At 58.2% G+C, this 18,533-nt stretch overlaps 5 protein-coding genes across 5 annotated transcripts; 2 read left to right on the forward strand and 3 right to left on the reverse strand.

The window, feature by feature from the left end:
- Window positions 1–92: 92 nt before the first annotated feature.
- Window positions 93–1,257, reverse strand: CcaverHIS019_0503540 (uncharacterized protein; the record flags this gene model as incomplete). Its single annotated transcript, XM_060601504.1, has 3 exons — window positions 93–137; window positions 169–938; window positions 972–1,257. The coding sequence occupies 3 exons, from the start codon at window positions 1,255–1,257 to the stop codon at window positions 93–95; spliced, it is 1,101 nt and encodes a 366-aa protein (XP_060457991.1).
- A 217-nt stretch (window positions 1,258–1,474) lies between these two features.
- Window positions 1,475–3,243, forward strand: CcaverHIS019_0503550 (uncharacterized protein; the record flags this gene model as incomplete). The annotated part of the gene is made up of 6 exons (XM_060601505.1): window positions 1,475–1,488; window positions 1,521–1,576; window positions 1,805–1,866; window positions 2,045–2,139; window positions 2,171–3,076; window positions 3,123–3,243. 6 exons carry the CDS (start codon window positions 1,475–1,477, stop codon window positions 3,241–3,243), a joined length of 1,254 nt encoding a protein of 417 aa, XP_060457992.1.
- A 189-nt stretch (window positions 3,244–3,432) lies between these two features.
- Window positions 3,433–5,244, reverse strand: AFG1 (uncharacterized protein; the record flags this gene model as incomplete). Its single annotated transcript, XM_060601506.1, has 6 exons — window positions 3,433–3,714; window positions 3,834–4,198; window positions 4,247–4,356; window positions 4,396–4,814; window positions 4,846–5,003; window positions 5,037–5,244. 6 exons carry the CDS (start codon window positions 5,242–5,244, stop codon window positions 3,433–3,435), a joined length of 1,542 nt encoding a protein of 513 aa, XP_060457993.1.
- Window positions 5,245–5,606: 362 nt separating this feature from the next.
- On the forward strand, window positions 5,607–9,077 carry KIP1 (uncharacterized protein; the record flags this gene model as incomplete). The annotated part of the gene is made up of 3 exons (XM_060601507.1): window positions 5,607–6,082; window positions 6,115–8,366; window positions 8,398–9,077. 3 exons carry the CDS (start codon window positions 5,607–5,609, stop codon window positions 9,075–9,077), a joined length of 3,408 nt encoding a protein of 1,135 aa, XP_060457994.1.
- A 1,586-nt stretch (window positions 9,078–10,663) lies between these two features.
- Window positions 10,664–12,613, reverse strand: CcaverHIS019_0503580 (uncharacterized protein; the record flags this gene model as incomplete). The annotated part of the gene is made up of 2 exons (XM_060601508.1): window positions 10,664–12,193; window positions 12,230–12,613. The coding sequence occupies 2 exons, from the start codon at window positions 12,611–12,613 to the stop codon at window positions 10,664–10,666; spliced, it is 1,914 nt and encodes a 637-aa protein (XP_060457995.1).
- Window positions 12,614–18,533: the final 5,920 nt, after the last annotated feature.

The following is an 18,533-nucleotide window of genomic DNA, read 5'->3' on the forward strand; positions in this document are numbered from 1 at the left end:
ACCCTCCCCACCCTCCCCACCCTCCCCACCCTCTCCCCCCTTCCCCTCCTCAGCCTTATCCACAAGGTCCCACCCCTCCCCCCTCCAAAGAGCTATCCGCCACAACGCCACCACGAGCGGAACACCGCCTCCCCGCCCTTTATCAATCTTGGGAATCTGCACGGCGACAAGCGGTGCCTCCTCCTCCTCCCTATGCGCCTCGACCTCGGCCGTAGGGGTCGTAACATGACCCCCAGCAGCCTCGGCACAGCGCCGTGTAAACACCCTCTGAGCAGAGAGAACGTCCTCCACCAACGCGCCGCAACGCGGATCAGCGCCGAGCAGAGCATGTAGTGGAAAGAAGGGCACATCTCCACCGGCCTCGGGATCGTAGTTTCGTGCCCCTTCGCGCCGCAGCATTGGCACCTTTGGATTCTCGCGCTCCTCGGCCGTGAGTTTGCTCTTGGCTCCGAACCGCACGTCCATCACTGCGATAGCTCCGCGCGGCGCTGCACCACGCTTGACACCCTCCATCTCGGCCTTGGAGAGCGGCCGCAATACTTTACACGACTCGAGACATTCTCCTCTGGCAGGAGGCTTAGCGGATCCAATACGAGCGTGGAGGAGTTCGAGTTCCTGTGCGACTCGGAGGACGAGCTCGGCCCCAACTTGCTCCATAATGTTATCCGCGACCTTTGGAGGTCCCTTTGTAAGGCTTGCGAGCTCGCGTTTACTGTTGACAATACCGGCGACGAGGTCGGGCTTGAGTGCGACCCATGCGCCGTGTCCCGGTCGCCGAGGAACGTAGCGCGGGTGCTGCAGTCCATCAGGCGCAGCGAGGATACGTGGTGTCCCCGACTTGTCACGGACCAGAATCGGGGCGAGTTTCATCATATATGCCGTGTGCAGGCGACCGTGGGTAGCTGCACATCGGCGTAACGGCGTGTTCTGCATCACAGCTGAAATCAGAACTGATTGAAGGGGATACGCACCGACAGGATCGAGTCGCCAGCTCGCGGAGCGGTCTGGCTTGGACCGGCGTAAGGCAAAGTTGATCTTTGTGCGCGTGGGATAGTTGCCGAAGATGGCGGAACGCTCGCGACCTCCCTCAAGTACTGGGGCGGTTGGGACGTATTCTGGCTCCTCCTTGGCGATTTTACGCAGATACGCGCCGGGGTCATTCGCCGAACCGGATGACGAGGCGCCGGCGCGCGCGATCCCGTTTCTTATATGCTCGAGACGATCAATACGGCCTAGGACGAGGTTGGTTGGCCGCATGAGAATGAGCGTACTTTGATCAGTAAACTTGGCCGAAGGAAATACGTCATGCTCAAAAACAGCTTGGACAGAGCGACGCAACTGAATAGCCGGGATTTGATCCCGTCGCCGCACCTTGAGCAATGGCTGATCAGTTAGAACGTCCCAATGGGACATTGATACCCCACAGCATCGCACTCTCTCCCTCCTACATAACCCACCCCCGCCCGCGGACATTATGGCGGCGACGGGGTGAGTTCTTCCCGTGACCCAGCTGACAGAAGGGGATACGACGGCGTCTGGATGCGCCGCGCGCGCCAAACCGACGAGTGGCTCGCTGGTGAGTGTCGAACGCAAGAGGTTGAGCTTGAGCTTGGGTTGAGCTGGGGTTGGGGTTGGTTGGTTGTGGATGAGACGTATGCTCTTTGTGTGACGGAGAGATCGCCGGCCGCCGTTGCCACCACGCCGCCATCAGTGCACTGCACCGCTTGGCTTGTGCCTATCAGGAAGAAGAGCGAGGATAGCCGAGCCCGCCGAACTGCCAAACGTCGAGCACCACTGATAACAGGCCACAAGGTCGTCGTGTCCGCTACGACCGCGTCGATTATCTCTACCTTTGCCGGCTTCCCGGTGAGTAGCTTGCTTGCGGGAGCCGAGCTTGTCCGCTAGAGCCAACCTGGGCGCCCGGCCCCGGCCATTCCGCAGCCGAGCGGGGCGCAAGGCCATGCCATAGTAGTGTCGGTGGCTACAGCGGCGCACAGTGGCGCATAGTAGCGTACAGCATGTCAGCGTCGTCGACTAACACCAGCTCGATTCGCTCAAGTCGCGTCTCCAGAGCTCGCGCGAGAATATCCCAATGGCGCGCCTCGCCGCAGACGTCGTCCGCGAAGAAGGTATCGGCGGGTGAGTTGTTGTCTGGTCCTGCTGACGAGAGACTGTGGCGCGGCTTCCCCTTACCCCTCATCACCATCTCGATCGTGCGCACAATCTCATTCACGATCTACACGAGTACCAAGCGTATCCTGAACTCTACCGCCGACTCACCGCCACCAGTCACCAAGCCATGGATCGACCTCCACCTCGGAATACTGAACAAGAACCGCACCTTTGACGTGGCCATGACCTCGCTCATTGCTGGCGGAGCTTCAGGTGCCGTAGTATGTATCGGTAGCGCGCCGTTCGAACTAGTCAAGGTCCGCCGCCAGCTCGAGTACCAGATTTATCGCGACTCTCATCCAGAACTCTTCGCGCCTACACAAAAGCCACATGTACCACAAGCACCAAAAGTCGTACCCCTCCTCCATGCCGGACCGGTCGAGGTCGTTGCGGACGCAATCGAAAACTCGGTCGCGTCCAATAAGGCTCGACCGTCGGGGTCGCCCCAGTTCGTGGCCCCAACCACGATGCAGGCCGTACGCATGATTGTACGTTCCCTGGGCCCGATGGGCTTGTGGAACGGCTTTCCTCTCCATTTTGTGCGCGATACCCTCGGAACCGCACTGTACTTTGCCGAGTATGACGTGATGCGCTTCTGGCTCTCGGGCGCCCGGGGGAGTGGAAAGCGCGAGGACAAGTTCGGGAGTACAACCACACAGGCCGACTTGCCGGCCTGGGCGCGCGGGTGGCTACCAGCCCAGTTCGTGCCGTTCCTCTGCGGCTCGCTTGCAGGCGTCACGTCCTGGGCCCTGATTTACCCCGTCGACGCGATCAAGACAAAGGCGCAACAGCGTGCCATGTCGGGCCTCGCACCACGGACACCGTACACCCAGCTCCGGCGACTGGTACGCGGGACAGATGGTACCAAGCCATGGTTGTCCGGCATTGCGCGGTTGTATCGCGGGTACGTCGGACGTCGGCTAGATGCCAATTCAAGTAGCTGACACCAGCCTCGGTGTATCCATGGTCCGCTCGATGCTCACGCACGGCCTGCTTTGGACCCTCGTTGACTGGACGAGCGGCTATATTGACGGGCGACCAGTCGAGCGCTTCGTCGAGCGCCTGGCCTAGCCAACGAAACCCACGAAGTTGGCCACCACTGAAGATCCCGCGCCAGCCAGGCGCAACCCACAAGAATCCCTAGAACTAGCCACAACCACAGTGTCAGACCATGCATACGCCGCGAGGGCTCTACAGCATGCTGGATGCAGGGTATATGTCAAGAATATTGTTTAGTTTTCTTCTGAAGCCCTCTCTATGCTACTCGGCCACCGGCGCCTTTTCTTTCTTGGCGTTGACCGGGTGAGCGAGCGCGCTCTCGTCTGCCCACTCCTTGGTCGCCATCTGGGTCAGGCGCGAGACGCAACGCGCGAATGCGAACAACTCCTCGTCTGAGCTGAAGAGGGACGACGAGCCCACCACCTCGGAGCTGATGCCCAGGTCGGTCATCGTCTGCTTGATCACGTCGTCGTCCATCGCCGAGCCGTTCTCATCCGAGAAGATGCCGTAGATCGGACCGTCAGACGAGAGGAAGAGTTTTGTCTGGCGTCAGTTGTGTTGAATGAATATCAAAGATGATCAAGGTAGGCTTGGGGAACAACCCCGGTCCTTCGCTCCTTCGCTCCTTCGCGGCTCGCTTTACTCGCACGTTTGGCACCCACCTTGTTCTCGTAGCACGCGTCGATAAACGTGATGAAGCGACGAGCCTGGTCACGCTCACTCAGGGTGAGCTTGGGCACGTCCTCAACAAACACGGTTGGGAACTTGGCCGTGATCTCGAGGTAGTCAGCCGCGCTGAGTGGGTGGTTACACAAGGCGTCAAACGTGAATCGCGCGACGCGGGCAGACGACTCGGGAACGGTCAGCTCGCGGCCCCAAAGCGGGAGTTTGCGGTTGATCTTGATGTCAGGGGGGTCTGAATCGGCGGAGGCGAAGCCGTGAAAGAGCTTGTCCATCTCGGCCGACGTCGCCGCGTTCAGCGGGTGGTAGTAGACATGTGTGATTGTCCGCGGCATCTTGCGGTAATCTGTGTGTGTGTGAGTACAAATCATCTAAACACAAACGCAAAACTCACCAGTGCCCGAGTTGAGGTCGACAATGTCAAAGCGCTGCTTGATAAGGTCAATCGCGGGGATGAACGACTCGCGCTGGATACCGTTGATATACAGCTCGTCAGGGTGGCGGCTGCCGTCAGCCCAGCCAACATCTCAATGTTCAACGTACTTGGACGTGATGACCGCGACGACGCCAAAGTCCGTCAGGCGCTCAAAGAGGCTACGCAGAAGCATGGCCGTCACAATGTCGGTGACTTGGAACTCGTCAAAGCAGAGCACGCGCCCGTCGGCGGCAATGCTGCGCGCCACTTCGGGAATCGCGTCGCGCTTCCCGTCTCCCTCGGCCACGTAGCGCGCCGTAACGGCATGCTGGCGCTGCAAGACCTCGATCATGAAGCTGTGGAAATGGATGCGCGTGCTCCCGTACTTACCGCCCGGCTGGAACTGGTGGGGCAAGGTCGAGTAGAACAGATCCATCAACATTGTCTTGCCAGTCCCAACCGAGCCGTAGAGGTACAGGCCCTTGGGCACCTGATCGAGCGGGATGGTCGGCTCAAACGTCGACTTGCGGACGAAGAACTTGCCAAACTGCCATCAGCTGATTCCCTCATCGACGTACGAATGACGGCTCGACCTCGCCCGGGTCCGGGAGAGGACCGGGGTCATAATCCTTCAAGTGGTCCCAGAGCGGCATGAGTTTTTTGACAATCTCGCGCTGGTGCTCGTCGGGTCTCAGGATGCCTTCGTTGACAAGGAACTCGTACCGCGTGATCGGGTCTGGCTTTAGTTACGGCAGTCAGATTAGCGCACCATGGAACGACGCGGCGGCCCGCGAGTCGTGCAGCTTGCTTTCCAAGTTCTCGCGTTGGCTCTGTAACAGGACGCGTCGCGACGTTGACAGAGTGCGGAATGCTGGCCGGAGGAATACCGGCGCCGGACGGACGAGGGTGAGGGCGAGGGGCGTGATGGCGCGCATCCGTGCGCGCTGCACATTGGCAAGCAACTGGAGGGGCGGCATTGTGAGTGGTGAGTGATGTGTAAGCGAGAAAAAGCACGAGTTGACAGTGCGTGCCGAGTGAAGAGATGTACAGTGTGCTTGGTACCTGACCTCCCGAGTAACAAGTTACGCATTAAACCTAGCTCGAGCCAAGCCACAGTATCATCGGAACGGACTTGGGCGGCATAGCCGGTCCGACCAAGCCACGACGCCACGACACACATCGTCACCACGTGGAAATGACGGCGTTAAACGGATGTGGCGACCATTCCCTTATTCCGAGGACCACGTGGCACTACATGAGATCAACAACAAACGACGAGACTGACTTGTATCCCTCACAACAACAACACCCAAACACATTGTCCATCGTCTCATCTAGAATGTCTCGACGCGTCCCCTGCGCCGGAACATCGCGGTCCGGGACCCGAGCGACTTCTCTCGCACCAACCTCACGTCCCTTGCGACCACTAAACGGCTCTGCGGGCGGGCGGCGGACAACATCTGCATTGGGCGGCGTGCGCGTGCCGTCGGACATCCCAGAATCCAACATCAACGTCGTGGTGCGATGTCGGGGGCGCACACCACAGGAAATCGAGGAGAACTCGCCTCCCATAACACAGACTGGCGGCCCCGTGGCCGACGCCATCACGGTCACGACAACACCAGTGGCGGCTGTGGGGAGTCTCGGAGTGCCGACCGACGCCAACACCAAGACGTACAAGTTTGACAAGGTGTTCGGTCCCGAGGCCGACCAGACGACAGTGTTTGCTGAAGTTGCAGAGGGCATGCTCAATGAGGTGTTGTCGGGGTACAACTGTACCATCTTTGCATATGGCCAGACAGGGACAGGCAAGACGTACGCGGTATGTTTGAGCTCGCTGACGACAGGTACACTATGCAGGGCGACATGACGCCAACGCCGTTGATGGCGCCGTCCATCGAGGCGGGAATCATCCCACGCGTGCTCCATCGTTTGTTTGCGCTGCTTGAAGTTCAGGAGGACAGCGAGTACGCCGTCAAGTGCTCGTATCTGGAGATCTATAACGAGGAGCTGCGCGACCTCCTCTCCTACGACTACGGCAAGCAGGGGACAAGCTCGAACATTAAGATTTTTGACGACACATCGAAGAAGGGCGTGAATATCCAGGGTGTCGAGGAGGCAGGTGTGCGCGATCTGAACGACGGCCTCGCGATCCTCCGCAAAGGCAGCCAGCGGCGGCAGGTCGCCGAGACTAAACTCAACACTGAGAGTTCGCGCTCTCACTCGATCTTCACGCTCACAGTCCACGTCAAGGAGACGTCAGGCGACAAGGCTGGCGAGGACATGCTGAGGATAGGCAAGTTCAACCTCGTCGACCTGGCAGGCTCGGAGGCAGTTGGGCGCTCCATGGCGCAGGGCGCACAACGGCGAGAGGCCGGGATGATCAACCAGTCCCTTCTCTCCCTCGGGCGCGTTATCAACGCCCTGGTCGACAAGTCGGCACAACACATCCCGTACCGCGAGTCCAAGCTCACGCGGCTCTTGCAAGATTCGCTCGGCGGGCGCACCAAGACGTGCATCATCGCAACCGTGTCGCCGACCAGGAGCAACATGGAGGAGACACTATCAACACTCGACTACGCCAGCCGTGCCAAGAGCATTCGCAACAAGCCCGAAGTCAACGCACATCTCACCAAGGCTGGCTTGCTACGCGAGTACCTCGGCGACATCGAGCGACTCAAGGCCGAGCTGCATGCGACGCGCGAGAAGAACGGCGTGTACATCCCCGACGACCAGTGGAAGGACATGAGCGAGGAGCGTGCTCTCCGCAAATTGAACTACGACGAGGCCAAGACGCGCGTGACGACGGTCGAGGTCGAGCTGCGCACCCGTCGCGCCGAGTTTGAGCAGCTCACGACACGCTTCGTCACGACCTCTAGCGAGCTCACTGAGGCGCGCGAGGCCGAACGTCAGCTCGGCGCAGACCTCGAGGCGGCCAAGATTGACGTTGAATCGATGCGTGTGGCGCTTGGCGACGAGAAGGCGATCGCGGATGCATACGCGGCTGGCGAGGAGCGCCTGGGCGTAGTGGCGGGCGAGCTCCGTGCCGTAGCGACCACGAGCGTGCGCGACGTTGACGGACTCTTCGACAAGCTGGGGCGCGTAACGGGCGTACTCGACACCAACGCGGGGCTGTCGCAACGCTTCGGCGCGACCATGACTACATTATCCCACGACTTGCAGAAGCGCATGTCCAAGCTGCACAGCACGCAGGGCGAGTTTGGAAACAGTCTGCGCGCCGACCTCGAAGAGTACGCTGCGCGGGGCAAGAGCGAGGCGGACTCGCATATGGCTGCACTGGACGAGAATCTTGGCGCCCTCGGTACACTTGCGGCCGGATTGACGGGATTGATCGAGGACGACAAACGCGTGTTCGTGGAGGCAAGCGGTGCAATCCTCACGGTGCGCGACGAGGTGCAGCGCGCCGTGGCGGAGTGGGCGAGCGCAGTCGAATTCCGCTCCACACGTATGGTTGACGAGCTCGTCGCCCACCAGCGTGCCCACCTCGCCACGGTCGGCAGCGTACTGGACACGACGAGTCAGCTCGTCGACGACGTCATCGCCGCCGCACAGGAGCACGTCGCGGCACAAAAGGCGCATGCTGAGCGGGCAGCAGCGCTCGCCTCCCAGGTTGCTGCTGACGAGGTCGCTCGCTTGCGTGCACAGAACGCCGCACTCTCCAAACTCCTAAAAGACGAGCGGGCACAGGGCGTGCGCGCTCGAACAGATCTTCTCTCCGGAATCGCGGGGTTGGTCCAGCGCTTCGGAGAACAGGAGGAGGAGCGACTTGGCGGCGCGCTCGCGCGTGTGCGGTCTGCCAACGATGACGGTGTCGAGAAGATGGAGGCGTTTGCTGTAGCACACGCGGAAGTGGCGGGGGACATGGCGGAGGGCGCGCGTGTGTTCCACGAGGATATGTACACAAAAGCCGAGACGGTGGAGGCACAGCGGAGCGCCGTGCCAGAGGCGATGGAGGAGGTTACGACCGGCTTGCGGACACGGCTGGAGGCGTATGGTGCCGAAACAACGCGGCAGGGCATCGAGCGCCTCAACGCACTGAATACACTCTGCGCCAAGATCGGGGACGGCGTTGCCGACCGTGAGTTTCATCGTAGCAAAGCTGACAGCAGTATCCGCGCATGCGTCGACCAGCGCACAATCGCATCTCTCGGCCCTGTCGGATGTGCTCGACGGCGCGCGGGGCCTACACGCCTCCTCGGCCGCCTACACCCGCACCACCGCGAACGACACGGCCGGAATTACATCCACCCTTTTGCGGTCGCATGGTACGGCATCCGCCGACAGCGGCAAGGCGTACAACAGTGCCAAGCGCAAGCTCGAGACGATGGTATCCACAAGCGCCGACTTTATAGGCAGCCTCGCCTCCGACGATCCGACAGGCAACACTCCCAGGAAACGCTCCTACCCCATGCCGAGCTGGGAACGCACCGCCCCCCGCGGCGTGCTTCTTGACCGTATACGGCGTGGATCGCCTCTTGTCCCCGAACCCAGGACAGAGACACCCGACGTCGACGTGACTGCGTCTCTGTCCCCCACCTCGGCTTCTCCTTCCCACATTGTGAGGAGCCCCGAGCCAGTGTCCGAAACCAGGATGTCCCGCAACAGCTCGCTGGCAGTGTCGCTGGACGCACCGGCCCAACCTATGGAACGTCCTGTCGGTTCGGCGTCCGACCTGCCCCTCAACATCTCCACTCGGCGGCGGACGAAGAAACTCGCGTCGGCAGAGTTTGAACGGGCCCCCATGAGCGTGCTCGGGGAAGGAGGCAACATTCCGCGCCGGAAGCGATAGGGTATGCTGTACGATTAGAGATGGACGATGCATGCTTGTATGTTCTGAGATGGGAAGCTGGGACAAGTGCCAGGCAGGGGCGCAGCGCGTGGTTGAGCGTACACCAGCCATTCCCTACGCCCTCGCTTACCTTCTCTCAATGTCAAATCTTGTCATGAGAGCAGTCGCTCTTTTCAATCTTCCAAACAGGTTGAATCTCGGATCGGACGGTTTATGGTCCTGTATCCGACGTGTATCCGAGAGTGAGTGGGCCATGGAGGCCAGTGGAAGTACTCTTTATGTTGGTACTCTGCCGTCGAGAGCCTAGCGATGGAGAGGCTATAGCAATGAGAGAAAAATGCAAGCTCACCCCGTTCTCACCACTCACCACTCGACACATGATGGAGGCAGCACACAAGCTGGGCGAGTACGTCTCCTTCTCCCCCCGCGCTTCACACTAACGGACATCCCGATCCCATTCCCGGCCAAGTCTGATCCTCTTCTGCCATTCCGACATGCTCACGGGCGCAACGTTTGCGACAATTTGTGTGCACTTTCAACCTCTTGGCCGGGATTGTATCAGCAAAACGGGCCGCTGGCGCGCACACGTCAGCCACCGTTTGGTCGAGACCGCCAATATCGCAAACTGGTGTTCTCGATGAGGGTAAGGAAGATAATGGCAAGGTCGTCAACAGCCAGGTCAGTATGGTGAGCACCGTGTCAGCGACAGATGTGATCCGCGTCAGCGACAGATGGATCCGTGTCAGCGACAGATGTGATTCACATTGTGTACCGCCGTGAGCGCCGAACGCTTGACGCTCGGCTCGACGCGACACGACGCGAAGTTACACGGTGACGGTGACGGTGACGGTGACGCGCGACGCGGCACGTAGGTCGTGCGGCGGTTGAAAGCGGTGTGGTGAGATTCATGTGGGACCTCACCCGTCCCAACACTTCCATAGCAATGATGGCGACGTCACTACCTGGCGGCCAGGCCTGTCACGCACCCGTGGAATGTCGGTTCGTCACTCAGTGGCCATGAGCGGATCACAGTGCACGGACATGCCACGTCACATGAGTTTCGTGGCATCCCACAGGGCAGTGCCAGGCTTTACGAGAGAAACGTTTATGAACGCCTTGTCACCGTCACGCATCAGCTGATTCATGTAGTGATCGTCTCCGACAGTTAGTCATGGTAGATGGGCGTGACAGTTACAGTCAGTTATGATGCAGTCATGATTCAGCGGTCGCAGTCAGTGTTGTTTGAAACCAAGGGCAAGATTGACAGGATGCAGAGGGTGACTAGCACCCGGACAAACGGTAGAGAAGAGGATGTTTTCAGATGGCGGTAGTCGCGAAGACTAAGGTAGTTCGAGATTACTGCTTCCTAGTCGAGGAGCGCGTGCGTAGTCGTTCGTGTCGGCAGAGTAGCTGCGCGACTGTCGTGTCGTTAGGTCGTTACGGGTCGTTACAGGTCGTGTGCCTTGCAAGGTGATGTATTATTGCAGGCAGGTTGAAGTCCAAGAGTGGGTAGGTGGGTATTGTAGGCAGTTGCGTGTAATGTTGCCGTCGATGCAGATGAAAGAGAGAATGAATGCGAGACATGGTTACTGGCCACCAAGTTGGAGCATCTCGTCACCAGGCTGGCGGTGCACCGCGTTGGGCACACCTTGAGGAACACCGGCAGCGCCATAGTACATCTGCACCCCCGGCATGGCATGAGGTGGAGGCATGTTTGGCGTAAACGTGCGCGGTGCGCCCTGTGCCGGCGTCTGCTGGAAGACGCCGGGCTGTACCGTGACAGGACTGTGCAGCGCAGGCATTGGCGCGTTCGAGGGCGCATGCAGCGGAGGCGGCGGGATCATGCGAGGCTTGCCGTCCGCCATCATCTGGCCGGGCATAGGGGGAGGGTACTGCTCGCGCCAGCCGGATTCGTACATGCGGGCAGTGTGTGCCGTCCATGTCTGGTTGATGTCGTGCTGGGGGAAGGCGCTCTGGTGGGATGCAGGTGTCTGCAGAGTTGGGTTGGCTGGAGAGTTGGAGGACGAGCCACTGTTGACGTGCTGGTGCTTGGGAGTGTGAGGCGGTCGACCAGCGGGCGCGACACTGATAGTAGGATTAGACCCCGGTCTATGGCTGAGCCCAGGCATGTTGTGGTGCGAGTTGTTGGACGACGTCGATGGCGACTCGGATGTGTAATCCTGGCCAACGCCTCGGGACGACGGCGTGGCAAACGGTCTAGACGGCGACATGGGAGATGGAGAAACCCGACCACCACTTGAATCGAAGCTGGCTCTGCCCCTGTTCTGTTCGTAGCGCCAACGGTCGTAGGTTGCAGCCAGGCCGGAGCCCATGCTCTCGAGATCGGCGCGGTCCACACCGAGTCGATTTTGAATCTCGCCAGACCACTGGGTCTGGGACAAGGCCATGACGACAGTCGACGCAAAGTAGGTACCATCGCTTGACGGCTGGGGTTGGCTACCATGCATGCCGTTGCCCAGAGGCACTGCAGGAGGGGGCGTAGGGGATCGATGTGCTTCTCCTGTCAAAGCCGGGTCGATAGGAATGTTGTCTGCCGCAGACTCGGTGCGGCGAAGGTCGCGGGTTTGGCGCCAGGCCTCGTTGTTCCCCGCACCTTCTTGCCCGAAGTTGACGCCCAACCCGACCTGCTGATCGCCAGCTTCCGACTTGCGCCGCTTCGCGGGGGACTGGACCGTCGGGTAACCGTGGACTTCTGCGCCAGAGTCTCTTCTCGAGCCAGCGATGCTGCTCAGCGCTGCGCTCTGGGCGCGCGGCTTCGAGGCGCGCACCGTCGCGTCGCCACCTCCCGACAAAGTCAGAGTGCTCAACATGGTGTTGTGCTCCCAAGACGAATCGTCAGAGGCAAAGCCGCCCATGGTGGGAGACAAGTGCCCGGGAGACGACATGTCTGACATCGAGCCGGAGCTTGACATGCCAAAAGAGTGGGACGGTGACGATATGGGGATGGCCATCGGAGGCAGATTCGAGTACGTAGTCGACACAGACGATGGCCCTTCGTAGGACGAGACGGATGTGAACGAGCTTCTGTCGCCAGCGGACCGGCCGAGTAGCGTAGACGTAGAGGATCCGGCAGCACGCTGCTGGTTCTCCACAGCCTGCCTGTCAGTTTGCCGCGACAGAGTCAAACTCACCTCTCGCTTGGCCTTGTCGCGCAAGCGCTTGCGACGCTGGCGCTCTCGGCCCATCTCACGCTTGCGCGCCTTTCTTGCCTCCTCCTCCTCGGCAGTCTTTCCGCGCAGCGAGCTCTTGGGGGGAATCGGGGGCATCAGGGGAATACCTGGCGAGTATCTCGTTGGCGACATGCGTCCATCCATGCTGTATGGGTGCACGGCGACCTCGAGGGACGCGCGGTCTCCGGGTGCACGACGGGCACGTAGCCTGGTAGGAGCAGGACCTGCGAGGTGGATGTCAGATGGGTGATTTGGGTCCATAGGCTCGCTCATGGGGTAATAGCCTGGATACATGTTGACCGACTGAGGTGGCGGTGCGTCATAGGTAGGGAATGGCGCGTACATGGTCTGGTCTCCGTCACTTGGCCTGCCATAGGCCAGGTTGTGGTTGTGGTTATGATCTGGGTATTGTGGGTTCATTCCAGTTGCGAGTCGCTGTCTATGCCCGGGAGTGAAAGAAATTGTTTCAGACGCCGGGGAGTGACCCGGTAATCACGTGTGTGTACGTGTGCCAGGTGGTTTCGGTGCACCTTGTATGTCTGTTTGCAAGAGGTGTGGCACAAGGGGGGCGAGGTGAGTGAGTCATGTGGTGAGGAAGGCATGATCCGAGAGAGAGATGCAGTGGGGGCCGAAGGAAGGTTGTAGGTCAGGCGTGTATCGGTCGCGTTCATCATGACGGCAGCAAGGAACGGGTGTCAGCGACAGCTTGAGACTTTGGACAACGGGTTTCGGCCAACGCCACACCTCGAGACGGCCACGCAGGACAACTCACAGACTGTCAAGAGACCAGGACTTAACGTGGTCAAGGAGTCACCAAGATGTTGACGCGTACCCGTGCCAGGGGTTGTCGCAGACGAGTAAAGGATGGGCGTGTCGAGTGTTGCGTGAACCGTGTGAATTGGGGTGTGTCGCGCAGTGTTACACTTGATGGCAAGAAGTTGCGCCGGCACGTTGATGGGGGCCCGTGATGAAGAGAGAGAGAGAGCAGTTGAGTGGGTAAGAAGGAAGGGTGACGGGACGGGGTTGTGGAAGGGAAGGGATGGAAAGGGAAATGGGGGGCGTCGTTGGTTGGCGAAGGTGCGGGGCACAGAGGGGCGGAGGCAACTCCAGACGATGGCGAGTGGGTGGCGATCAATGGGTGGAGGGCGCCTTTGGCCTACTGAGCCGTGTCCAATTGATACCAGCGATGAACCGAGGAACGAAAGACAAGCCTAATGGCAGCTGCGTTCCGTGACTTATCTTGTCACTCTGGTTGTGTTTTTGATTGATGATGAGACAAAGAGTGCCAGATGGAGGTCTGGTGGCTCACGTGCAGGATACAAGATGGAGCGAGGCCTAGAGGATTGCGAAAAGGCAAACGCTAGTGGGTGACAAGAAAGGGGCAAACGAGTGTGACAGGTAGAATTATGTCTCTTTGAACCGTAGAAGCAAACAGGTAACAGGTGGCCAGTGGCTAGGCGCTAGGTGGCTAGACGTATAGGCGGGGCGGGGCGGGGAGGCGCTTCAAGGGCCAGGAGAGTGGAGTGTTACCGAGGGGAGAGGGTGCGGGGGAGAACGGGCGGAGATGTGAAGGGTCGTGCACTTTGTCGTTTTAAAGGGAGAAAGGAGGAACGCGATCGATATCAATAGGAATAGGAATGGGAATGGGAATGGGAATGAGCAAGATGGCAAGGTTGAGTTGTTGTGGTTGGAAAGAAAGTTGCAAGGGAGATGGCAATGTAGAGTCGAGTCGAGAGCTAGTATGGAGGAGTGAGAGAAAGTCAAGAAGACAAGTAAAGAGAGGGGGGTTAAGGAGGTGGTGAACAAGGTACAGTCTTGTCCCGAACCAGTAGACAGACAGGTGATGCGGTGTGGATGAGTGTGAAGGGGAAGGGTGAGGGGGGGAGGAGATGAGCCGCGATCGCCGCGAGGAGGTAGCGAGCTCTAGGGAAATGGGGAGGGCCAAGGACTTGAAGAGACTGTAATGAGGCCGTTGTCGTGCCGGACCCCGCCGTGTCAGTCGAGGGACTCTTAGGTATTCTAGGCATCAAAGTATTCAGGCACTTAGGAACGGCCCAAGGTGAGGGTTAACGCATTGTTCAAAGGTAGACCACGCTGTAAAGGCCAAGGCTCATCATCGGTATAGTACAGAAATGCGGGACGGCCCAATCCAGGGTAATCTAAACCTGCCTTGCATGCCTTGAACGCTTGAATGGCCTGATATTATTACAGGGTTCATTCGGGTACTATGAGGTACATGTAGTACTTATGAGGTGAATCAAAAGAGGAACAAAGAACTGATAATTTGCTTGTAGTTTATTATAATCCAATGTACGGCAAGACGCGAGTAAGGGCGAGGGATGCGGGACATTCGGGCACTTTGACGTTGAAAAGACATACCTTGCCTCTTTTGGTCATATCCATATGTGCAGTCAGTCAGTCTTTGGTCAAAGCGACGCATCTGACCCCGAATCAATCTTGCAATCAACAACTCCCTACTCGCTTACCCGCTTACCGTCTCATTACTATACTACAACGCCACAATGAATCAAATCCGTTTCAGACTTCAAACGTCCCCTCTAGCCTCTAGCCCGCCATACATCACATGGCGAGCTCAGGCTGATATGGAACCACTCTAACGTTGTGAGATTCATATATGATGTTGTGCATCAACAAATCTACCTCTGGCGTTTGTTTGAGCTGGACTTTGGATCCCTGACACCGCAGATTGACGGGCAGCAGCCGGTGGCGCAAACCCTACTACCGAACCTACCGATCTAGGCGGCGTCGGAGCTGCTACTTTGGCGGTCGGAGAGTATGCCAAACTAGTGTTGCAGATTGACTTACAACTTGAGTTGACTGATGTAACATTACATGACCGATCGCGTCGCGCCCGGCCCGCAGTTTCGGAGGCCCGGAGGATTGTGGGAATGATACCATTTTATATCGCACATTAAAGCACAACCGGAGGGATAATGACACGCCAGTTGGGCAAGCATGGGAGCAAAGTTGAAAGATGACTTTCAGACCAACACGCAACATGCCGTGGGTAGGGAGTAGGGATTCCACCGGGAAGGGGAGTCGTGTGCTCCATGTCCTCAGAGAGACCTGGCAGTTGGGCCTGGCCCTAACTGAGCCAAGAACCAGAGTATAGCCACGCGATGCGATTGTGCCGATCTGGCTAAGTATAAGTGACTAGCATGACCTCAATGACCAGGCTAGGACAAGGAGAGGCAGTCCATTCGTCCTCGTAAGCTGCACTCGTTCCTTCTCATGACACGACACGCGTCCGCGCGTCCCGTCAGTTGTACAATATCTGATCGCTCATTATGTGGCATGGCACACTGGCACACGGCCGACCGCCGATCCCCGAACTGACATGACAATCACACCCATTGGACGTCCATCGCGAACGACGTCATACAAGTAAGCCTATATGACTCACTACATATTCTCGCAGCCTCGCAGCCATGGCCCTCATCCTCGTGTGAGCGCGGTGTCCGACCTCCCGTCTACCTTGTCTACTTCTCTGCCTGTTTGCCTGTCTGGTTATCTACTGGTTTGCGATCTAACCACCTAGATCAGCACAAGTGGCGCACGGGAAGCCGGTACGGGACCGGAAGGACACAAGGACACTCGGGACACGAGGGACCGGAAGCGACGACACGGGAGTGTGTCCATGTATGAAATTGCGCGGATACGCGTCCATGTCGTTCATCTGCACGATTGCAACAAACCCGGCCTTGTCGGACAACGTGCAGCGCGGATCGGAACTGGGTTGGTGCCAGGCGGGCATGCACGGGCACCAATGTGCCTGGTAGTCACTGGCTGATTCAGGCACGTTTCGGCAACGCGTCTGTGACTCGTCTGCTTGAATTACAGCTACCAAGCTGCAGAATGCTTGCTATCCGCAGCGCGTCGTCTGATGCTAATGCTTCAATGTCGTACCATGTTTCGTGCCGGGTCATGTTGTAAGCGGGCCGGGCACGCCGCGCCATGCCGTGAGCGACGAGGAAGTGAGCCAGGCGTCCTGATGCCTCATATCGGACGAGCCATTTCAAACGGCGCGTCAGGTCGATTAGGCGATTTGACAGAGCGTAGTAGTGGAGCCGTTCACATTCACGTTGGCCCGGTATGGGGGTAAACAGCACAGCCTCTGGGTAGCTCGACTCATTCTGCCACGCAGGAGCTGGACGAAAATGGCTGCCGCGTATCGACGTAGCTTTCTGGCGCTAGTCGTTGGCAACCGCGAAATGGCTGTACTACCACTTGCTCCCTCAATCTACATCCACGCCATTGCTTGAGGCGGCCAGTACGCAATAGACAAAGCATGGCAGAGCAATGTCTGCCTGAACAGTGGCGGTTTTGGAGCCCACAGAAAGACAACAGCTACTCGCACGACAATGTTGGCATCAGACTTCTGAGCAGAATCACATTCGCAAAACCTCAGTTATGCAAGACTTGGCCTTGGCCCATCGCCACACCACACTACGCCAACACCCAGTTTAACAGACTTATCACCAGATCCGGTGTGTCCCTGCCAGCCTCGTGCGGACAGCATAGATCTGCCGAGACTTATCACTGCCACAATGGACTACACATGCTCCCCCACTTCCCCACTCACACACCTGAGATCGTCGCGTTCTTTGCATTCCGGCGTGACATCAGGTGGCAGCCGGAAACAACTGGAAACAGGGCCCTTCAAGCGTATCACTGAGAGGTGACTGCCTACTAACTCAGTTGGAGACAAACTCGATACGGGGTTGCGGCCACGTGTTGCCTCTGCGATCTGCGACATTCACAACTATACACTAGCACTCCTTCAAGGCCATGATGCCATAATGTCATCATCCGTGCTCATGATCAGCCATCCAGTCAGTAGGGTCGTTCCGTGGAGGGGGCGGCAACAGCGTCCACTGGTTGCCTCGTCGATTGTGGGAATTGTGGTCCCAAGTTCGTCCACTGATCCACTACCCACCCTGTAGACTAGCAGTAGGCCTGATCACCCTGTCCGCGGCATCCAGAATTCCAGCGTACCAAGGGGTAGTATCATGGACGCCTCTGACATCTCTGACAATCCATTAGCCACCGATCATGGCGTCCAAGGCGATCAGTGCCCTCGGCACACCCGACATCGCGTAATACTCGGCCTTGGAGCATGGTTGCCGAGTCCTCTGAGAGCTCGAGAGGCCACCCCAAAGTAACAGATGGTACCAGGTTGTATCTAGACGCTGGACGGAAGTAGAAGTTCTGTGCAAAATGCAAAATGTTTAGAGTTTGAGAGGTTTGGTATATGCGGTAGGGAAGTCGGACAACGGACGGTGATGTACATGTTGGACGGGCTGGTGCGAGATTAGCCTAGCCTTTTAAAGCAAGGCAGCTAGGAGACTAGGATGCTAAGAATCTAGGAATCTACCAAGCTAAGAGAGTCAAGAGTGTTCAAAGTTTGAAAAGGAAAGCAGAACAATTAAGAACAAGATGAGTAACAATGCCTGAATCTTGCTGGATCAGGTGTTTTCTTACCCAAGTTGCCAGGGATTTGTGAGCAATTGTGAGGAGGTGCGGGTTTGAGAAGGGGAATGCCACGTGTTACAAAGGGTACATGAGTACAGGACGTAAAGGGATTAGTTAGTGAAAAGGTAGACGAGGAGAGACGGGAGCAAATTGATGTAGGGGTGAATGTGAAGACAAGGAGGGCAAAGTGCGCACTGGTTGCTTTGCCGCTTGGGTGCTTTGATGCGACATCCGGCATCCGGTTTAACGCCCCTTAACCACCCATACACTCACCTAGCTCACTAGAGTGAGTGTGCCACCAAAGTCACTCTCCACCCCTCATCACCCACCCACCCACCCACTTACCCTCTTGGCGATTGGCGACCCCGTTGCACCTCACATCTACGTCTACCTCGTCACTCCTCTCGGTCACTAGACATCTATCTCGCCATCACTCGAGCCTTCCTCGTCGTCTCACTCACCACTCTCTTCTTCTACCCATCACCGCATACCCCTCATCCCAATTCCCACACCCGGCATCAAACATCGCTCAACCTCCACGCGTTCAGGCCCCTTCTTGACCGACACGACCCGCGCCCTCAACTCTCGACTTGAACGACATTCACGCTCCTCCCGCGTTACCTTACTTTGCACCTTGACCTTTTTACCCAACCCCATCTCTACATCCGACACCCATCCCATCCCATCCCATCCCATTCCATCTTTACGCATTCACGACCACCAACGCGTCTTGGATTCTCGGGCACGGACCCTGCCCCCAAAACATCAGCAT

Source organism: Cutaneotrichosporon cavernicola (assembly GCF_030864355.1).
Source record: "Cutaneotrichosporon cavernicola HIS019 DNA, chromosome: 5".
In the NCBI taxonomy this organism is placed as follows: domain Eukaryota; kingdom Fungi; phylum Basidiomycota; class Tremellomycetes; order Trichosporonales; family Trichosporonaceae; genus Cutaneotrichosporon; species Cutaneotrichosporon cavernicola.